Source organism: Vipera ursinii, assembly GCF_947247035.1.
Source record: "Vipera ursinii genome assembly, chromosome: 1".
Taxonomy (NCBI): domain Eukaryota; kingdom Metazoa; phylum Chordata; class Lepidosauria; order Squamata; family Viperidae; genus Vipera; species Vipera ursinii.
In genome coordinates, this window is record NC_139512.1 from 216,503,824 (window position 1) to 216,526,970 (window position 23,147).

General features: G+C 41.6%; 1 protein-coding gene across 1 annotated transcript in view; it reads right to left on the reverse strand.

Annotated features, from left to right (window-relative positions):
* Window positions 1-2,736: 2,736 nt before the first annotated feature.
* The window catches only part of GREB1 (growth regulating estrogen receptor binding 1), a gene marked incomplete at both ends in the record, with an annotated part of 73,453 nt that continues 53,042 nt past the window's right edge, over window positions 2,737-23,147 (reverse strand). Inside the window, 11 exons of the mRNA XM_083363128.1 lie at window positions 2,737-2,900; window positions 4,836-4,974; window positions 7,320-7,520; window positions 9,196-9,331; window positions 9,987-10,205; window positions 10,398-10,572; window positions 11,458-11,662; window positions 17,949-18,110; window positions 19,213-19,355; window positions 20,111-20,269; window positions 21,660-21,762. Coding sequence (XP_083219254.1) covers window positions 2,737-2,900; window positions 4,836-4,974; window positions 7,320-7,520; window positions 9,196-9,331; window positions 9,987-10,205; window positions 10,398-10,572; window positions 11,458-11,662; window positions 17,949-18,110; window positions 19,213-19,355; window positions 20,111-20,269; window positions 21,660-21,762 — 1,806 coding nt within the window. The remainder of the gene's footprint in view (window positions 2,901-4,835; window positions 4,975-7,319; window positions 7,521-9,195; window positions 9,332-9,986; window positions 10,206-10,397; window positions 10,573-11,457; window positions 11,663-17,948; window positions 18,111-19,212; window positions 19,356-20,110; window positions 20,270-21,659; window positions 21,763-23,147) is intronic.

Consider the following 23,147-nt stretch of genomic DNA (forward strand, 5'->3'; position numbering starts at 1 on the left):
AATCTGGTACCCACCGGCTTGGCAGCTGACACTTCAAGTATCCCTGTTAAGTCATAAGCCTCCTGGAAAAGGTGTTTACGTGTCCGGAGAAAAATAACTACCGTCTTGCATCGGGATGAACAATTCTGATTTATTTTTTCGTTAAGAGTGAGGAAGGGGATGTGGTGCAAGATGGAAGTTGATAACTGTGGTATTGTTCAAAAAAAAAAGAACCACTGGGTTTCTACTAGACTATGATAAAATTTCTAATATTTAAAAATACGATTATTCATCCAAGATGAACCTTATAAACTAGAGGGCAGCAGAAGCCATTTGGAGGTCATATGAATCTGGTTATGGGAATTGGCAAAAAATAGCCTGGTTAGCATGGGACATTCAGATGTATTTCCTATAGCCCTGACCCACTAAAAATAATAACAGCAGCAAACAAACTTTCTGGTATAACAAGTTGTTTCAGACACGATGCTATTAACTGTTTTGTGGTTGCACAATTGTAGCTCTCTGTAACAGAGTTATTCTTTAACATTGTTCAAAACTCTTGTGGTTTTGTTCCCCAAAGACATAACCAAATTCTCCAAATTATCAAACATGGGACATTGCATCTTGATTATTTTATTTCACGGGGGGGGGGGAGAAATACACCAGCTTCTGCTGAGCCAGATTTCATAAGTGTATCTTTGGGTTATGGTGCACAATCAGTGTGGGCTCTCCTAAAAAAAAAAGGCAATGACCTTAACTTAAGTAGTGCAGGCATGGTTTTCTTTTTTAAAATGGTGGGATTTAAAAGTGCTTATCTCTGAACAGATCTCAGTCAATATAGATGAAGTGCTTAACACTTTTTGCAACTGAAGAAATTGAATTACAAGCATGAATTACAAGCAGTGTCATGTTCCTTTACAAGAATGTTCCTGAAAATTAGACACTTTAATTTTAATTAAAATTTTAAAAAATGAAGAACTTATTGCCCATTAAGGAGTTAGATAGGACAATCAATTTGTCCTTTTCCTGTTGTGATTCTTTGCCAAGTCCTTTGACGGATGAAGTTTTCCAGCATTTAACCTTCTGATGATTCCTTATCCTCATTCCAGTGCTGGAATGTAAATACTGTTATAAGCAGAAAAAGAATTGCACTGAAGCAGGCCTCTGCTCTGCGGAGGTAGTTCCCCTCTGCTGGTTTAACCCTAGGAAAACATCTCTTTTTTGTAAGATAATACAAAATGTCAGAAAACATTTCCTGTGGTCAACTGCTGATGTTTGTGCTGTACAGTCCAGCATGGGCTACTTTCAAGGCAGATACATCTCTGAATATGTCCCTGAATTTTTAAAAACTTTTCCATTGCATTAGAAATTCTACCATTTTTGAAGGTTTTTAGGGAATCTGGAAAGCAAATATCTTTGAAACAATGATCCGACAGGTCATGAGTTGTCTAACATACTACTAAAACTCTCCCGTTTGTCTGTGTATCTTTAGTGGATGAAACAGTGTGTTGTAGGCAACAATCATTGAATGAAGGTACTTCAAAAGGGCTAATTTATAAAATATGTCCAAAATCTAGGACCGTGACTCCTGTGGACTTGAAATCTAGCAAATTTTATAAAACATTTTATACATAAAAGTTATCATAAAGCATTTGTGACATAATACTGTACAAAATGTCATAAAATATATCCTGTGGTCAACTGTTGATATTTGTGATATATGGTTCAATATGGGCTACTTTCAAGGAGATACACCTCTGAATATTTCCCTGAATATTTCCCTCTGTCTCTTTTCCAATGAGATTAGGTATTAAAAGCCCTGTCGTTGTTGTTGAAAGCGTTAAGGAAACTGGAAAGGAACTATCTCCTTACCAGTGTCCTATAAATGCCTCCATTTTAAAAATTATGTAGAACAACCAACGATTCTGAGACAAGGCTGAGGAAAATCATTACAGTAGAATCTTCTAGAATCATCCACCGTGTCTTGTGACCTGTCCAGTGTAATGAGGATGGGCTTTGCATCATCTCAGCAATGGCAAGGGGCGATTGTGGAAAATTAGTAGAAGGGTGAAGGCCTAAGTGTCCATTTTCATTAAAATGGAAATATAAGGCACAGTCCCTTGGACAGTTCTTTTCTGCAATTCCCACTAAGTCTGATACACACTGCCATGCTCTTTGCATTTCCCGTTCATTTCATTGGGGCTTGCAGGGGAAAAACTGCCCAGTTCATTTTTGCCTCTAGCACTTTACCCAAATCTTTTCACATAGTTGTTGACTTATCAGCTGCATTGTATACTAAGAATGGAGCATTTTCTGTCTACTGACTTCTAATTCAACAAAAGATTAAGAAGGCAATCTACTTCTAAATGTTGAATTCTACCACCCCAAATATTTCATGACAACATAATCTCTATAATTTATACAACCAAAACAAAGGCAACGACAGCCTATAAGCAATTCAGCTACAACAAGCAGCAAGTCCACTCTGCTACTGACACAGAACGAACAGCTTAAACATCTTAAATTATATAAGATACTGACATAGTCTGAAATTATAAACACAAATGTGTCAAATAAAATAGAATTATAATACAATTTCAAATTTGCCTCCATTTTTTGTCTACGTTGTGGGGTGGGTTTTTTGGGTTTGTTTGTTTTTGAAACTTCAGCTGAACATTTAAGTTCCCCCACCATCACTATTTTCACAACTTATTTTTGGTTGGAAGAGTCTCCTTGAAGATGTCGGATAATCTCTTATCAAATATGCCGTCCTGTTAAAAAAAAGAGGGGCCTGTCTTCTTTGGCATTGGCAGTTTGAAACTCGTCTCTTAGCCGGAATTGCCACTCATCTTCCAGTTCTAGCCGGACAACAGTTTGGCGAAGGGAGTTCCTGTCTTGGCAAATGACACATAAGGTGGCCCCTGTGGGAATTATTGTTATTAGCATTTGTGTTACATATACATAACTAATAGAAGAAAATATTAGTAGCTCAGGGTTGAACTATAGAGTCCTTGGTGCTCTCTGAGCTTGGTTGTTTTCTTGCAGATGTTTCACTTTCCAACTAGGTAATATCATCAGTGCTAGAAGGGAGTGTGGTTTGTTCTCTTTTTATATATCAGAGGTTTGCCCAGTCAGTATTGGTCAGTATTAATTATGGAACCTAATCAAGGAACCACTAAGAACACTCCAACCAACACTGGTAGGGCCAGCCATAAACCACATAAATAGAGAGAAACCTCCCCAACCCCATTCTCTTCTAGCACTGATTATGTTACCTAATTGGGTAATGAAACATCTGCAAGAAAACAACCAAGCTCAGAGAGCACCAAGGACTCCCACATATACATAAAACTCTCTGAGCTAAAAACAAAAATCATACACAACACCCTGCACCCAAATCCCAGCTCTCAATTATGTAATCATTTAAAAGATAAAAGGTAAAGGTTCCCCCGCACATGCGTGCTAGTCGTTTCCGACTCTAGGGGCCGGTGCTCATCTCCGTTTCAAAGCCGAAGAGCCAGCGCTTGTCCGAGGACGTCTCCGTGGTCATGTGGCCGGCATGACTAGACGCCAAAGGCGCACGGAACGCTGTTACCTTCCCACCGTAGTGGTCCCTATTTTTCTACTTGCATTTTTACGTGCTTTCGAACTGCTAGGTTGGTAGAAGCTGGGACGAGTAACAGGCGCTCACTCTGCTACGCGGCACTTGGGATTCGACCCGCCAAACTGCCGACCTTCTGACTGACAAGGTCAGCATCCTAACCCACTGAGCCACTGCGTCCCTATCATTTAAAAGATAGTATCAGTCAAAGGGAGAAGCGCTGAAAGGACAACCTTTTGAGCAATCAAGAGGCACCAAGCAATCTCTTAGAGGATGGGTGTCAAACTCGCCACGTCATGTGACTTATCGTGACTTTTTTTTTGCATTGCTGGAGTTGGGGTGGGCACAGCCTCCGTATGATACAACTGGCCCATGGGCCGGCAGTTTGACACCCCTGCCTTAGAGATATGCTTGTCTCCTGCTTTCTTTCCCTATCTGCATCATGGGATACTTTTCATAGGTGGCAAAAAAAATTCATATCTCCTTCCACTTGCTGAAGATAGTGTTTGGAATGAGTGGGTATCAGAGCAGTCAATCCAAACGTCCAATGCAGGGCACCTCCTGCAGTTTATATTCCTGGGAAGGTGGGGGAGATGTATGAAACTAAAGGGAAAGAGATTTGGGAGATGTAAGTGAAAAGAGAGGTCTGAGGAAAGGTCACAGCCTTAGCTTTAAGACAGCCTCTGCTTGTCAGGAAAAGGTTACATACTTAGCACCAAGGAAGCAAGGACTGGCAAAATCATAGATATGTTGTAATGTTAAGAAAACCTGGTTCCAACCATTTTTCAATTATTATTAAATATTTATTTGGTTTCTTGTTGAAACAAAGAAAAGAGAAGAAAACCAAAATAATTTCCAGTATAAGAAAGATTTTTTAGGGAAGGAGGGAGGGAGGGAGGGAGGGAGAGAAGGAAGGAAAGAAGGAAGGAAGGAAGGAAGGAAGGAAGGAAGGAAGGAAGGAAGGATCAGAACAATTAGTGTATATAACAGTATTCCTTTTAGAACATTTAATTTCCTTGTCGGCAATTAGATTAGTCAAAATGCTATTTTAAAAACAGATCGGGTTCCTTGTTCCCAGGAAACCAATCTATTCCCGCACTGAATAGATTTTTCTTCCTGGAAAATTCCTTTTTTTCCCCTGAGTAGTTTTTCAGGTAGGAAAGTTCAAGTATCAGAGACACAAATGCTTTTGTCCTTCCTGCCTGCCTGCTTCAAAGATGTCAAGTCACTCTATGTGTCAACAGCAACCTGTTACCTTTCAAAAAGTGGAATTTCTTCAAGAAGCTGGCTACAACAAAGGAATCGCAGAGATACAGCAAGAGTCCACTGAATATCATCTCAGAGCAGCTGACATTCAGAGAATGAGGCCGGGAACTAACATAACAAACTGCAATCTGTTGCAAGAGGAACAAAACGGCAAGAATGGTTTACTCTCCATCCAGAAACAATTCAGGTTAGCATTTACTAAACAGTTATGGCCACAAAAACATTGACAGCAGTTTCAGATTGTGCAGGGTATTATGGAATCCATTTATAGTAGATAAATGAATCCATTTTCCCAAATATTAGCAAATACTTGTTTTCATCACAGCTCTCCTATAGCTAGCACATATCTTTTTAATTTTACAAATGATTTGACATGCTACACTTAGGATAAGTTCTTTTTTCTTATATTTATGTAGTCATTTCATGACTGAATGGCCTTTAAAAAGAAGTTATATAAATCCCCTCTCATTTAACTTAATAACATTAAATTAAATTTAGCTAAACTGCAGAGGCTGGCTCTCCTAGGAGCCTGGCATCATCCCTAATCATGTGTAATCAAAACAATAGCCTCTCTTTTTCTTTTTTTGCCACTGCCTTTCTCTTATTTTATTGTTTCCTCTGCAGCAGGGGTCTTCAAACTTGGCCCTTTTATGACTTGTGGACTTCAACTCCCAGAATTCCTCAGCCAGGCACGCTGGCTGAAGAATTCTGGGAGTTGAAGTCCACAAAAGCCATAAAAGGGCCAAGTTTGAAGACCCTCTGCTCTGCAGGAAACATTTGCCTCTGGCAAGAGATCTATCCTAGTGCACCCATAGATAAGTTACTCCATAACACTTGTAGAGACATTTGGTTGCTGCCTCATTTGTGCAAAGCCAGAAAAACCTATTATAGCAGGTAGCTGCACTGGTACTGCTATTCAGCTATTCTGCTTGGCAGTGGCGTAGCGTGGGTTGTCAGCACCCGGGGCAAGGCAACCGGAAGCGGAAATAGAGGGGCGGGCGGGCGGTGACGTCACGGCACCGCCGAAAAGACGCGCCCTGCAGCGGCGTAGACTTTCCAAGAAGAGTCGCGCGCATGCGGGATGCTTCCGGGTCCCTCTCGAGGGCGGCTGGGCGGGGCTCCGACCTGCAAGAGCCGCTGCATTCAAGCTCGCACGTGAGCCCTGCTAAATAAAGCCACGCATGCGCACGAAGCTAGGCCGGCCGGCCAGCGGGTCCGTCTTTGCTCGGCCAAGCCTGCCGGGGCACCTGCGGGGCGCTTGCGGTTGGCCTGAGCCTGGGCGGAGAGTTGGCCGCTTCTATTTATTTTATTCAGTTTATGTGGCCGCCCATCTCACCTGCCGGACTCATTTCGCTTTGCAAGAAAGAGCAGCTCAAGAGCGGAGCCAAGCCAACTCTGTGCAGCCCTTGGGGCTCCCTGAGCAGCTCAGTGCGAGCGCGCCCCCCCAGATGTTGCGGCCGGTGCGGCCGGCCCCCCCTGCACCCCCCACGCTACGCCACTGCTGCTTGGAATGGTACACTTGTTTTTTTCTGGAAAAAAGAGGCAAAGCTCAACCACTTCAATCACACCAGGAAAAACAGTTGGTTCCTCTCTGTTTCTGGGAGGTAAAGAGGTCCAAAACCCAGGAGCACTGTTTATCAGTAATCAGGCCAACCTTCTGGAATGGCCTCCTGGAGGCTTCTTTGTCTCCAATTATTATCTGCCTTCTAGAACACATTGAAAACAGGACTTTTCCAAAAGATTTCTAGGGTTCCTAAAATGTATTGGAGGAAAGCAGGGTGGGAAGGAATTGCATTTATAAAGTGTTCTTGTCGTGCTACAATATTTGCTTATCTTTATGAGCTTCCAAGAAGTTTTAGTGACTGTGGAAGGATATACATTTAATAAATAAATAAATAAATCTGATAGCTCAGATAACAAGAAGCAAGAGAGTCCACTTCTCAGATTCCACATCAGACATGGGTAGCCTGCAGCCATCCAGGTACTGTGAAATGACAATCCTAGAGGCAGGATGAGCAATAAAGAAGAATGCTGGGAATTGAGGTTCAGCTACCATGTTTCCCCAAAAGTAAGACCTACCCCAAAAATAAACCCTAGTTTTGGGGTAAGACCGTGGAAAAGACACCCCCCCCCCAAACCAAGACCCGGTGCCTCTTTTGGAGGCAAAAAAATAAGACTGGGTCTTATTTTGGGGAAAACATGGTACATTTGAAGGGCATGTGCACACGTGGTGAAGATGACGATGATGATGATGATGATATCCATTCAGTTGTATCCAACTCTTTCAATCTTGCACTACTTGAGTTTTTCTATGCTCTGGCTGGTGTTAGCATTGATGGTGTCCAGCCACTGTGTTCTCTGACAGCCTGGTTTCCTTTCGCCTCTAACTCTTCCAAACATAACTGCTTTCTCCAATACACGCATGTATTTTATATTTGTATACAGTATTTTAATTAATATGTAAGTTAATTACCTGTGGTCCTAAATTAAGGTAACAATCCACAGATAGCACTGGGTGGCTGTAATTCTTCAGTGAAAGAGGGAAGAAGCGATAGCTGTGATACTGGAGGTATTTTTCAAGCAGCAACTGAGCAGGAGCTGCCAAGAATGTATGCTTGCTGTCAGGGGCACATATATATTGAGCTGGACCAATACTCACTAAATTATCAGACACCTGAAAAGAAAACAAGGACTGCGATAGCGATTTACATTTTTTACCACTGATTTTTTGAAATAAGGTTAAAAATACATGTGACTGAATAAAAATCACATACAACAATACAATTATATAACCGACTGGGGGCGAAAAATAAATTCAGATGTCTCACATATTTGAGAGTATGTATGTAAATACACACATAGATACAAATATGAAGAAACATTTTCAGATGCGTGTTGAGAGCTTAGATATCAGTCTAGCATATGGACATGATTGTGATTGTCTGGGCCTTTTGACTGCTTGCTTCCAAAATAAACACAAAAATCTTTTCAAACATTTATTTATTACTTTCTGTGGCCACCCATCTTGCAAATGCGACTTAACCAGTTAGATAATATAATATAATATAATATAATATAATATAATATAATATAATATAATATAATATAATATAATATAATATAATATAATATAATATAATATAATATAATATAATATAATATTATAATATAATAATATAATAATATAATATAATATAATATAATATAATATAATATAATATAATATAATATAATATAATATAATATAATATAATATAATATAATATAATATAATATAATATAATATAATATAATATAATATAATATAATAATATGTTAATATAATATAATAATATGTGTGTGTGTGTAAATTATTCAAATTGCTAATAAAGAATTAGCAAGAACATTTGTCCCATGTTTGGGGCCTAGCAAGGTAATCTAAATATAATATAATATAATATAATATAATATAATATAATATAATATAATATAATATAATATAATATAATATAATATAATATAATATAATATAATATAATAATATGTGTGTGTGTGTAAATTATTCAAATTGCTAATAAAGAATTAGCAAGAACATTTGTCCCATGTTTGGGGCCTAGCAAGGTAATCTAAATACTTAACAAACATTTAACACATATCTCCCTTGCTTCTCAGCTAACAAATCGAGAAAGAGCCAGTGGCCTAAAGGTTAGAACAATTGCCTAAGGTGCAATCGGCCCAGGTTTGAATCTCAGAAGGGTATGGCTGACTGATACTTCTAGGTTGCATGAGGTGGCAAATTTCAAAAGAGGGATCCTGGAGCATTCCCTCCTTGTGAGAATATGTGCAGTTGGCAGATGTTCTTGAAATAAGGCAGTTCTGCAAGTTCCCAGTCTTTTGCTATGTAGGGCTTTAAAGGTAGTAATCAGAATCTTGAATCTCACCTCAAAAACTATTGGGAGCAGAATAGTGATGTCACACAGGCCTAATGAGCTGCGCCTCTAACTAAAGGCACTGCTGCATTCTGAACCAAATTTCAGATGGCTGTGCAAGCGAGTGTTGCAATAGTCCAATTAGAAGGCAACTTAGCCATGAATGTCCATGACCAAAGTCTCCCAAACCAGAAATAGGTGGAACTGGTGCACAAGCTGCAGTTGTGCAAAGGCTAGCCTAGCTACAGTTGCCACCTGCTCTTTGAGCTGACTGGAATTCCCTTCGCCAAGCTGCTGTTCGGCTGGATCACGTTGTAGTTTTGGAGGCAAGAGCTGATCCTAAAATCGGAACTCCATTTAGATCGTCCCATCGCTTAACCTCAGAACCTTACTGAATGTGTAACTTTGCAGTTAGTAAGTACTCCATTTCTGAAGTCTCACCTTTGATTTGATATGAAAGGATCTTTGCCCTCCTACTGTTATTTGTTTCTTCATGACACTAAATTGATTGAATCGGCAGATGCTCAAGCCTGCACTGTGGACGCGTAGATTGAAATCCACATCATCACACACAAATCTGTTGGGAAGAGCAGGAGATTCAGCATTTAAAGAATAGTGTGGATTTTAATAGAAAGCCCCTATGAATACAATGGAAATACTCTACTGTACTGTACTGCCAACTGTACAAGGTTAGCACCAATGATAACAGGACCTGTTTAAAAGGCATGAAATTGATATTTGTCCAAGGGAACTGATGGTATGACACCACAGGGATATGTCTAAGAAGAAAAAAATCTGTTCCTGATATTAAATGGTTCACACAATTTCATACAGATCCAAACTACTGTTTCAATGGAGCTATTTTTAGCAGGAAAATAATGTGCTAATTGGGTTTTTTCCCAGTTCTTCTTGACTTATGTTTATTTCTTTAAAAAATGTATGCCAGATACAAAGATGTCTTTAGTATGTTGTAAAGATTTGACCCTAAATTAAAAAAGAATCATAAAGTAGACAATATTCATCATCCTTCCGAATCAGTAAGGATAATGGAATGAGCTACCACAATACAACTCAGTTTCTTCCCATCTGTTGTCCTCTGGATGTATTAAAATTGCCCTTAAAGTTACCCAACCATTGGGACTGTCTGCCACACCAGGTGCAAATGCTAGAAACTGTAATCTCTATGTCACCTGGTTGGGAGGAGCTGGCTCCCTGAATCAGACTTGGCTCACCTATTCTGGTTATACTGGACATTCTGGGTTAGCTCCACATTCAGCATGATGAAGTCATGCACATGGCAACATGAGAATGGCTCCTTGATATCTCCGCTCCTAGTTTTATTGGACCATTTCCTCATGCCAATCAAGGCATAGTGGGTGACGCTGGGAGTCGATTCAATGTGCTGAAGAATTTGCTTTAGGGAAATATTCTTTTCTCTCCAGGTATATTCACTGCAAGAGATCAGGAAGTAATTTCAAGTCAGATTAGGTATTAGGACCCAGATTGTTGGAGGACAATAGGCCGATTGTAAACCACTTAGAGAGGGCTGTGAAGCACTGTGAAGCGGTATATAAGTCTAAGTGCTATTGCTATTGTTATTTAAGAAAAAAAATCTTCACCACCCCAAAGCAGTAGCCATTTACCTTTTTCTGTCACCAGAACAATCAATTTCAACAGCATTCCACATCACACAGGAGTCATCGGAGATGACAATGAAAGGCCAAATATCTTGAGGCTTTATGCCGAGCTCTTCCTGCCGATTTCGTTCCAGCTCCAAATTATGGTAAGACAGCTCTTTTATTAGGAAGTGAGCAGCTCCTACAACCAAGCCAGAGAAGCAAAGTGAGCTGTCAATAAGGGAAAGTGGAAGTTTCATTTTAGCTCAATGTCTTTAGCTATATGTGAAAAGATTGTTCTCGCACAATCAAAATTTTCCTGGGCTGCTCAATATGTTTAGATGATTGTTCACCTGACTTGTAACAGATACATTAATGGGATCTACTACCCACGACTACATTTGTACAATAACCAAATCAAAATAGCCTTTGTGTGTTGTGCATTAAATTTAAGTCATAAAATCATCCATGGTCATAATTTGAAAATACATATAACATTTTTTTTCCATTCAGAGTGTTATACGGTAATATTATACCCACCAAGCCTACAAATAAAAACTGTTTAGCTTCATTTGTTATTGGTCATTCTAAACTGAAGCTTATTTAGAAAGAGAAGAAGAGGATAACTCAATTACAATGGCAATGGCACCACTGTTGGAAGATTTAAAAGGCCAGGTTGAGGGTAGATTATCTTAGAGAAAATCTATTCATGAAGCCACTAAGAGTCAACGCTGATTTGATGGCATATAATCAGAGTAAAGTCGTTCCTCACCAATTAATCAACAGTTTATACAATGAGCTTTTCAATCCTTTTGTGGGCAAAATCTGTATTTTATTGATTTATTGATGTTGGTGGCCAAGGGAGAGGATAAGCTGAAATTACATCATTGAAAAGAGCTGGTTATTTTGCTGCTTTATACAAACTGGCAACATAATCGTGGCACGTTTTTGGAGCCACAAAAAGAGGCTCAAGCAGGATTACATTTTCCCCAGAGTTTTTCCTGCTTTAATTATTCTACCAGTGCAGCCAGCTAAAATTAGTACCCTTATTTTATTCACACAAGTAGCTGATAAAACATGTACCTACCGACTCCAGCACTGTTGAAAATACTTGGCAAAACAAGCATGATGTGATTGGGCCAATATTTTTTATATATTGCCATTTCATATTCTTTGACAACTAAAACATGCAAATGGTTGGCTCCATCCATTGCATGATAAAGATTAAAAAGTCCGTGCTCATGGCGTCCCGTTGTAGGAGTAAAAGTTGGACTCTTTATGTAGTCCTGGCTCTGTAAAATTAGGAATTTATGTGATATTATATGGTTTAGCGTAATGCATTGTAATCAAACATATTGTAAACCTAATATTTGCCAAAGCCTATCCATAGTATTGGTAAATGATTAGAAAGAAGAGGAGGAAAAGGAAAAGGACTGAACTTCTACTCAAAGACAAAGAACCAAGTGAAAATGTAAAGGAAGAAAGTGACAGGGCTCCATGCTTCCACCAGTCTTTATAAAGCCAAATGTCTAGTATGTCTAAAGTTTATAGTGAAAACATTAGAAATATTTTAGATAAGAAAAAAAAGGCTGGTTCAATTAATCATTGAGCTAGAGAGTAGTAATTGCAACTAATTCTCCTTTGGGAGAATGAGAACTGAAAGAAAAAATAAAGAGGATAATTAAAACTACCCTACTGAATTGCTACTAGCCAATCAAGGTTGACTCAGCCTTCCATCCTTCCCAGGTAGGTAAAATGAGGACCCAGATTGTTGGGGGCAATTAAGCTGACTTTGTAATAATGCCGCTTGGGGGTGTGTGTGAAAGCCCTAACAAGCAGGCATATACATAGAATGAAGGCTACTGCTAAGCTTGTAAGCCGCCCTGAGTCTTCGGAGAAGGGCGGGATATAAATGGAATTAAAATAAAATAAATAAAATAAATAAAAATAAAATATAAGATAAACATACAATATATGGGGATGGGAACCCATATGTTAACATACTAGCATCTTTTGTTAATTTTGCATTAAAACAAATAATAACTATTCATATCTTAGCCAATTAACTACAGACAAAAATAGATATAGATAAATACATAGAAATATACATATATATATGTATAGAACCTTTAGTTCTACGTGGGGAAAAACCCGAATGACCAAAGGTCCACATACAAACACCCGCGAAAACCTCAGAAAACATATATATATATATATATATATATATATATATATATATATATATATATATATATATATATATATATATATATATATATATATATATATATATATATATACACACACACACACACACACACACACACACACACATATATATATATATATATACACATATATATACATATATATATACATACGCGGGTGTTCGTATGTGGATCTTTGGTTATTCGGGTTTTTCCCCGCGTAGAACAATATATATATTGTTTCCCCAAAAATAAGACCCAACCCAAAAATAATCCCTAGCATGATTTTTCAGGATGCTCCTAATATAAGCCCTACCCCAAAAATAATCCCCAGAGGCGAGGCAAGTGGTGAGTAGAGGTGACTGGGTGGGCATGGGTGTGGTGGGTGGGTGTGGCCAGTTCACATCACTTGTGTCGGGTGCACCTGTGGAGGCCCAGGCGGGGCTGGGAAGGAGCCAGGGATTTCTGGGGGAGGGGGTGGGACCAGGGTGGGTGCCAGGGCCTGATCCACCAGTGGACCTCACCTCCCCTCTCAGGTCATGCAGGGCCCCTGAAAGGCAGCATGGGCTGCCTGGAGCTCTGGACGGTGGACATTGGGCAATTGGCCCTTCGGTTCCTGGAGCACCTGGATCCTGCAGCACAGCCCCATTTCCCCAAAAGATTGTCTTTGCCTACAACTGCATGGCTGAGATGGGGCAGGCAGTTGTACGGTCACCCGCCACATCTGGCAGGTCAGATAGTGTGTCTGCCTCCTGGCATTTCTGCCTCCACCTGTTGCTGGGAGGGCCAGCCCAGCAGTTGTGGCACTTGGACACACCTGTGCTGCACGGGCTGCGGAGTCCCAGTTGCCTCTGGAATCCAGAGCCCATGCAGCACAGGTGTGCCCAAGTGCTATGACCTCTGGGCTGGCCCTCCATGCAGCAGGTGGAGGCAGAGACGCTGGGGAGGTGGTACGTAATCTGGCCTGCTAGATGTGCCAGGCAACCATGAAGCTGTCTGTTTGTAACAGCTGCAGCAGCTGTGGGCAAAGACAGATGGTCTTTCAGGGAAGCAGGGCGTGGGGTCCCAGCACCCCAGGAGCTCAAGGGCCAGGCTAGGCACAGCCCGAGAGGGTTGGTGAGACTCCTCTGGTGGATCAGGCCTTTGTGCCCGCCCTGATCCCACCCCCTTGCTGGAAACTCATGGATCCACCCCCAGCCCCACTCAGGCCCCCACAGGTGCCCCCCAACGCGAGCAATGATGAGCTGGCCACGTTTTCTTGACTGTATCTCCCCCATGCCTCTGCCTTCACCTACTGCTTGGAGGGTGGGCCTGTGGCCACCGTGCACTCGCTGCCTCCTGTACATGAAAAAATAAGACATCAGCCCAAAATAAGACCTAATAGGTCTTTTGGAGCAAAAGTAAACATAAGACCCAGTCTTATTATTGGGGAAACATGATATATATACAAACACACACACACACACACATACAGATGCACACACAAAGATGTGCACTCATACATATATGCACACACATATATAGACAAAAATATATACATATGTATGTACATACATACTGTTTTATAGTTGGACTGTAAAATTTAATAATGGGAAATTTAAGGATGGGAAAGGACTCAGTGACAGAGCACATTTAATTAATTTAATTTAATTTAATAACATTTATATACCGCCCTTCTCCCTGAGGACTCAGGGCGGTTCACAGGGCAGAATAAAATAGCAAATACAAACATTAAAAAAAAGATTAAACAATTGCCCTAGTTAAAAACAATATAAATACAACGCTAAAAACCCCCAGAAAAATTAAAAAACGAAAGATAAAACAACCCCAACACTCCCCCTCAGGCTAGGCCGGCTTGTACAAACAGAAATGTCTTGAGATCGCGACGAAAGGAGCGAAGATCGGGCGCCGTCCGGAGCTCTACCGGTAGCTGATTCCACAGCTCCGGAGCGCCCACAGAGAAGGATCTCCCCCTGGGGGCCACCAATCGACATTCTCTGATCGGTGGCACCCTGAGGAGGCCCTCTCTGTGGGAACGCACAGGGCGCAGGGAGCTTGATGCCGGCAGCAGATGTTCCCTGAGGTACTCCGGCCCCATGCCATGGAGTGCTTTGAATACCGTTACCAGTACCTTGAATCTCACCCGGAAGACAACTGGCAACCAATGCAGCTCACGGAGCAGAGGTGTAACGTGGGAGTATCGGGAGACTCCCAGCACCACTCTCGCGGCTGCATTCTGTACCAGTTGGAGCCTCCGAGTGGTCCTCAAGGGCAGCCCCATGTAGAGAGCGTTGCAGTAGTCCAGACGAGAGGACACGAGCGCATGAGTGACCGTGCATAGATCATCCCGGCTAAGATAGGGCCGCAACTGACGCACCAGGCGAACCTGTGCGAAGGCCCCCCTAGTCACGGCTCCTATATGATCTTCCAAGGTGAGCCGTGAATCTAGGAGGACCCCCAAGTTGCGAGCCCTATCTACGGGGGGTAATAATTCACCCCCCATAGCTAGAGGTGGAATGTCCGAATAAACCCGGGATGAAGGTATGCAAAGCCACTCAGTCTTGTCGGGGTTGAGTTGGAGTCTGTTCCTCCCCATCCAGACCCGAACCGCCTCCAGGCAACGGGACATCACGTTGAGGGCATCACTGGGGTGGTTTGGGGTCGAAAAGAAAAGTTGGGTATCATCAGCGTACTGATGATACCCAACTCCAAAGCCACGAATGATCTCACCCAGCGGCTTCATGTAGATGTTGAACAGGAGAGGCGAGAGGACCGACCCCTGAGGAACTCCACAAATGAGAGACCTCGCGGTCGACCTCTGCCCCCCTGCCAACACCGACTGCGAACGTCCCAAGAGATAGGAGGAGAACCACTGTAAAACTGTGCCTCCCACTCCCAATCCCCTGAGACGCCGCAGCAAGATACCATGGTCGATGGTATCGAAAGCCGCCGAGAGGTCTAATAGGACCAGGACAGAGGAATGCCCCCTGTCCCGAGCCCTCCAGAGATCATTCACCAGCGCGACCAATGCCGTCTCCGTGCTGTGCCCGGGCCTGAAACCCGATTGGTACGGGTCTAGATAATCCGCTTCATCCAGGACCAGAGGGAGCTGATGCGCCACCACACTCTCAACAACCTTCGCAAGAAAGCGAAGGTTGGAGACAGGACGAAAGTTGTTCAATACAGCCGGGTCCAGGGCAGGCTTCTTGAGGAGAGGCCTCACCACCGCCTCCTTCAAGACGGCGGGGAAGATACCCTCACTCAAAGAAGCCGATATAACTGCCTGGAACCAGCTGCGTGTCCTCTCCCGGGCTGCATAAACCAGCCAGGAAGGGCACGGGTCCAGTAAACATGTGGTGGTGCTCAGCCTCCCCATGATCCTGTCCACTTCCTCCGGAGTCACAGAATCAAACTCCTCCCAGATGATATCGACAAGACCACCCGTGTCCTGATCGTCAGACTCTGCCCAGTCAGAGTCCAAACCGGTCCGAATCCGAGCGATTTTGTCCGACAGATGTTGGTTAAACTCCTCGGCACGTCCCTGCAAGGGATCCTCCCTCACCTCCTGATTTAGGAGGGAGCGAGTCACCCTAAACAGGGCAGCCGGGCGATTATCTGCGGACGCAATAAGGGTGGCGAAGTGGTTGGACCTCGCCTCCCTAATTGCAGCGAGATAAGACCTAATATAGGCTCTTAGTCGCAATCGGTCGGGTTCGGATCGGCTGGACCTCCAACCGCTCTCTAGGCCCCGTCTCCGACGCTTCATCTCCCGGAGCTCCGCAGAAAACCATGGAGCCCGGCGGGATCTGCACCGGGTCAGGGGCCGCAAGGGTACAACTCGGTCAAGGGCCTCAGTGGCCGTCCTTTCCCAGGCTTCCACTAAGGCCTCGGCCGAGCTGTGAGCGAGGGAGGCAGGTGGGGACCCCAGCGCCGCCTGGAACCTCTGGGGATCCATTAAGCGTCTGGGGCGGTACCATTTGAGTGGTTCCAAACACCCACGGCGGGGGGTGGCAAAACGGAAGACCAGCCGCAGGAGATGATGATCGGTCCATGACAGGGGCATAATAATTGGAGAGCCCCCACCAAGATCATCTAACCACCGTCCAGACAAGAAAACAAGGTCAAGGGTGTGGCCTCCTTCATGAGTCGGTCCCGTAATTACTTGCGTCAGGTCCATGGCCGTCATGGAAGCCATGAACTCCCGAGCCAACTCAGATGATCCTCCCAGCGATGGTAGGTTGAAGTCCCCCAAAACTATAAGTTTCGGGAACTCAACCACCAGCCCAGAGAGGACATCAAGCAGCTCAGGCAGGGCTGCTGCTGCGTGACTAGGCGAACGGTACACCAGCAGCAAGCCCAACTGCGCACCAGGGCCGCATCTCAAAAAGAGAGACTCACACCCGACTGTCTGGGGAACGGTGGCCTCCCGCGGACACAAGGTCTCCCTCGCAACAACAGCCACTCCCCCACCCCTACCCTGAGCCCGAGGCCGGTGCAGCACCCGGAAACCTGGTGGGCAAAGATCAACCAGAGGAACACCGCCCTCTGGGCCCAACCAGGTCTCCGTGATGCAAGCCAGGTCAGCCTGCTCACCCTCGACCAAGTCTCGAACGAGAGGAGCCTTATTAACGACCGACCTGGCATTCAAATACACCAGCCGGAGCTCAGGAGGCTGCACATCCTCACTCCCGGGACCTCGGGGCGGAACCAGAGGGTCGGAGTGCCTCACCGCTTGTAAGCAGCTTTTCATGTTGAAGGCATAGGATCTCCAGATACAGGTAAAAGAGAAAATCTCTGCCTAAAACCTTGGCGAGCCACTGGCAATCAACAGTACTAAGCTCAATAAACCAAGTGTGTAACTTGATAAAAAGTAGGCCAGCTGTGTGTTTCTATGTTTAAGCAAAATAAAATCATATCTTATTACTCTGTCAAAGTATACAAGCTCATTCTATTTGATAAAAGAGAATTTGCTGTACGAATTATTTTAAAGGAAAAATGAGCTTCAAGGACATTTTAATGGATGCAAAGTAGCATTCTTGCCCTATTTAAGAAAAACCCAGGGTGTATGTGAATGTCTTTCCAAACTTGATGGAAAATTTTGAAAGGCCATTTTAAACCCCTGTTCAACTCTAGTTTTCTTACTGGATAGTTTAGGGGAGGGGTCTTCAAACGTGGCCCTTTTATGACTTGTGGACTTCAACTCCCAGAATTCCCAGAAGTCCACAAGTCATAAAAGGGCCACGTTTGAAGACCCCTGGTTTAGGGGTTATCTTCTATAATAAGATCAATCAATCCAGCTATACTATCACCTGGAAGCAGTTTAAATTCTAATCCCTTAGAATAACAGTTTTGCAAATTGCTCTTTATTTACCTGATCTGTGACAAGAGGCAATCTCATACTTTCCAGCTGCCTTCCTGGATGGCTAAAGACAAAATGGTGCTCTTTCGATTTAGGGATAATGAAGTGTAGCTGAATTTCTTCTCCAAGCATTGAATAGGAAAAGGCAAAAGCATGCAAGGTAGATTCATAAAGCTGAGGGGAAAAAGGATACAAGTGTAATATACCACATTTGCTCTTTTTGAAAGCTCTGATATTGATATGTGCTGTTGATTTTAATAACAGTGGCAGAAAAGCAAACCACATCTTAATACAATAAAACAGTTTGCCTTAATTAATACAGATTTTTATGGTCCAACCCCCAACATCTTTAATAGATTCAAAGAGATACACTTACTTAAACTGGTGATTATTTAAGATATAAAATGGAACATCAACAAGAATAGCTTCAGCTGGTGTCATAATGGATACATTTCTGAATTGTCTGCATTTTGAAGTTTATGCAGGTTTTGGTTAGAATGCAGTATTGCAGGCAAACTCTGCCCATAGCCAGGAGTTCGATTTCTTTGACCAGCTCAAGGTTGACTCAGCCTTCCATCCTTCCAAGGTCAGTAAAATGAGGACCCAGATTATATATATATATATATATATATATATATATATATATATATATATATATATATATATATATATATATATATATATATATATATATATATATATACACACACACACACATACATACAAAGGTGGGATTCAAATATGTAAGCAACCGGTTCTCTGTGTGGATGCCCCTTCCAGAAGTCCATTCTGGGCCTGGGCAACAAAAAATTAGCTACCGGTTCTGCTGAAGTGGTGCAAACTGGCTGAATCCCACCACTGTACATACATATTTAAAAATGCTTTCAGTTTCATGAGTTCATTCTATGCCAGGACCAAGTCCATCTTGGTAGGTATTTAAAAAAAAGGTAAGCAGGGCTGAACTGAGTACTTGAAAAGAATACCAGTAGGAAATCTGGGGTTTCACTCTAGACTTACATTGTGAAGTTGAGAAAAGCTTCCATTTTCCATATTATTGCTAAATGATTTGAGTTAGTGAGGCTGACTCCTAGATTTTTAGCAAAGTGGGTATAATATTGTGTCCTAAACAAAAGGACAGGGACCAGCCTATTCAATATAATATTGCATAAAACCATGCTTTGCCTTTTCCCATTTTTTTAATCTGATGAATAGTTCAATAATTTCTGCTGTCCCTGAAATGTAATGAATTTTCTATTGCAGATTCTATCAATCTTACCTGATACCTGGGATTAAAGCCCATATATTGATGACATTGTTCACAATGATGGTAAGTGTTGTAAGCAGCATATTTGGATAATCTCATCCGAGTTGTCTGACGGCGCATGTACAGATCCTCCGATTTTCTCTTTGTTGATCTATCTGCACAAATGCATTTTGACTGTATCAGCTAAAAGGTGCACCCACTTCTACAAAGGGATGAGCACATCTTTGTTCATTAGCTCCTGCAAAACGATACTAGCTTACAACCAAAACAAGATTAAAAATGGATTTTCCTTATGGGAATAGAGGAATGTCATCCATTCTGTCAAAATATTGCCTTCTGTTAATGCTATTACTAAGCCCTTTTTAGAATATAGTTCTGAATAGTTATCCAGTCTGGTGTCGTTCAAAGGTGTTCAGAATATTATTTGAAGACTTCCAAGCCAACATGTCCACATACTGCACACTATTGCCAAGACTGAACTAAAATAATGCAGCTTTATTTCAATTAGTATCAGGCTTAGCTAATAATTGCAAGTAATTGTGGATGGTTTAATAGTTCAGTAGTAACTATGAACAAAAATTTCAAGCTATTTTTCTGCATTCTTGATCCCAATCTTTCACACACAGCATCTATTAGCTGTGTGAGTACAATGCTCAAAGTCAGATTGGGAAAGGAACTAACAAGAGATGAATTATGTCAATAAAGCTAACTGTTATTTAATCCACAATACAAATATTGTAACTGACTGCCTTCCAAATTGAATTGTGTTCCCTACCCCACCCCACCCAAATTTCTTCCCGAGACTGGAATGTAAAACAAGATTCTGAGCAACAATTTCTCCTGCAATACTTTATTCTATAACAATTGTACAAAAATAAGTTGTTCAAATGAAGAAAAAAGATATTCTGACCATCACTCTTTGTCTTCTGCACTGTTGAACAAATGAGACTTGCATCTTCATATTTTGGATCATGGATTGTATAATCAAAAGGCATCTTTTTAAATGTTTCTAAATCAGGCCACACATCTCCTGGCTGATGGTAATATTGTTCTGAATTTTCTTTCAGATCTGTGGTATTATCAACAAAAAGGAAATTCAAAAAATATAAACACAGGCAGGGGTAAGCTAGATTTCAGAAGAAACTCACACAATGCAACCAATGTAATTCTTTTTCACATTTAATGAATGTGGGCATTTATGATGAATTATTCAATGTAAAAGGAAGGATGGGACCAAACCCCTGTTTTTACATGAATGCCTCCAAGCACTATCCAGCCTAGTTACAACTTAAAAATCAAATATTTTAGGGATGATCAGCATGTAAACTTTGTAATCCTGAGCTATCTCTAACTAAAATGCTTGATATCACAGGGCAGCCCCTGCTGAAACTCAAATATCGATTAATTCAAACTAATAACAGTGAATTTTTTTTATCCTCTTTCTATAGTTCACTACCCTTGCAGTGGAAGGAAGAGCATCCATCTGTTTGATGGCTGTAAACAAAACACAAATTCTTTTGTCATCAAAAGAATTAAGCCAGATGGAAATTAGCTTTGTGTTTCACATCTTCTCTTTGAAAAGGGAGAAGTAATGGATTCTGAGCCCTTCAGAAGTTCTAGTATTGGAACAATTAACTCAGCTGAAATAAAAGGTTGAGAACTTCCCAAGTCATAAATTTTGAAAGTCAGGGAAAGTGCTCTGATAAATGACCTCATTGGGTATCACTGCCATGGAACCTATAATTTAAATTATAACCTGAAGTTTCAGGATATAGGCAGTCCTCTTTTAGTGACCACAAATCGAATCGCCAATTTGGTCGTTAAGTGAAATAGTCACTAGGTAAAATTGCAACTCTGCTTATTATCTTACTTCAGTCTTTCTTTATTTTAAAGACCTGTGAAGATCATTAAATGCAAGGACTGGTCAAACACTTTTTCATCACTGTTGTAACTGCAAACAGTCACTAAATAGGGACAACCTATACGTGTCATTTCTACAGTATCCAAAAAAGGTAGTAGAAATTAGGACACATCCAGATGATAATCTCCAAAACAGTGCACAGGTGTGATGGAAAGCTCCCCAAGCATTGGAAACGCTTTTAATTAATTGAAAAGCACATCTGAACACTCAGCTTCCAAACAACATGACAAAGTTCATTTCTAGATTAATGTTTCAAAAGAATATTCCCACAAGTAATATTTTATTGAGGTATTTCCAATTCTACAATTGAATCAGCAAAGAAGGCAAAGGGAAACCAATAGTTATTAGGGACAGTAAGAGCAGTAAGACAGTAAGTGTGAAAGTCTTAAAAAAAATAAAAAGAGGGATTTGTAAAAGACATCTTGTTAATGAAATACTGAAAAAAGGGAACATAAGGCTTAAGGAATACAAGAAGAGGAAAATCAAATAACAAGGGACTTAAATATTGTTCCCCAAAGAATAAGTATGGGAGACATACCAATATTGATCTCCTCTTCATCATAAACATCCACTTCTGTCAGCCGAATCAACATTCGAGATAAAATGCTAAGAAACTGTAGATAAGCACCAGTCTTTCCTATCTGGAAACACATAAATCAGAATAGTAAACAATGTTTGATTCAAATACTGTATTTTAGAATCCTCCAATATAAATGATGACTGCTACTTAATCTGAAGTTAATCTGACATCTCTAATCTGCCCTACTATGACTCACAGCCTTTAGTATTAGGAGTTATAATTTGGCAAATGCAAAGGAGCGTTATGTCCCTATTGATCTTTAGTTTTCTGTTTTTCACAGCTCGCACATTACTGCACTCAGAATATTATCCTGCAAATATAGAAGGCAAGGAGCCACATGAGAAACTGAGACCATTGTGGAGGGCTGAACCAATATAACTTGATTTGATGTCCTCAAACTACATAGCTTCAACACATCAGGGTGCTCCAGGCAAGGGACCAGCAGGCCCAGAAAAGTTCTTTCTCTACTCGCCCTCCTGCAGCCACCAGCTGACTGCAGGAGCCCATCGCAGCTGTGCAGAGCTGAACCGGACTCGGCTTCTTCTCCTGCCCCCTGCGGTGTGCTTATTTACATTTGATTTCTCATTTCAGATTGTCCTCACACAGACCAGACAAAGTGTCAGATATGGCCAGGGGAAGGGCATAAAATGTCCAGGTCTGACATAAAGCCATTTTGGATTAAATGTACTGGCTACGTTGTATGATGGTGGTGCTTGGTGATTACTATTACAACTATTATTCCAAGTCTCAAACAGTCACACAGAAACTGAGAAGAAGGCATTGATTAGGCATGGCGACAAAGGGAAAGAACAATAAATTGTTTTGATAAACTCCACATTAATCTGATTAAGATAAACTATAACCCTGGATTTGTCCACTGTGGTCATGAAACAGGAATTCGCAGACCATTTGAAGAAGAAGAAGAAGAAAAAAAGGATCAATTATTTCCATGTCCAGAGGCTGAAGGAGAAAAATTATTTCAAAGGACTGCAGAGATTGGAGTGTATTTAAAGGCCATCTTCAGAGCCTTTGGGCTGATGTTGGAGCTATATAATAAATTGGTGATTAATGATGGTAATCATCTTATAGGGTTATGACCACAAATGAACCCAGAATTTTGCTCATTGTGCTCACAGGTCCTCATATGACTGAACTCAGTTTTATGACAATCATTAAGTAAGCCATAGTGCTCGTTACACAAATCCCATGATTTTAGGTCCAAAACCAGCTTATCCAATGGATATGTTTTGCTGGAAAATGAAAAAAACCAGTGGTGGGATTCAAATATGTGAACAACCAGTTCTCTGGGTGGATGCCGCTTGTGGAAGTCCATTCTGAGCCTGGGCAACAAAAAATTAGCTACCGGCGGTGGCTCAGTGGGTTAGGACGCTGAGCTTGTCGATCAGAAGGTCGGCAGTTTGGCAAGTCGAATCCCGAGTGCCGCGT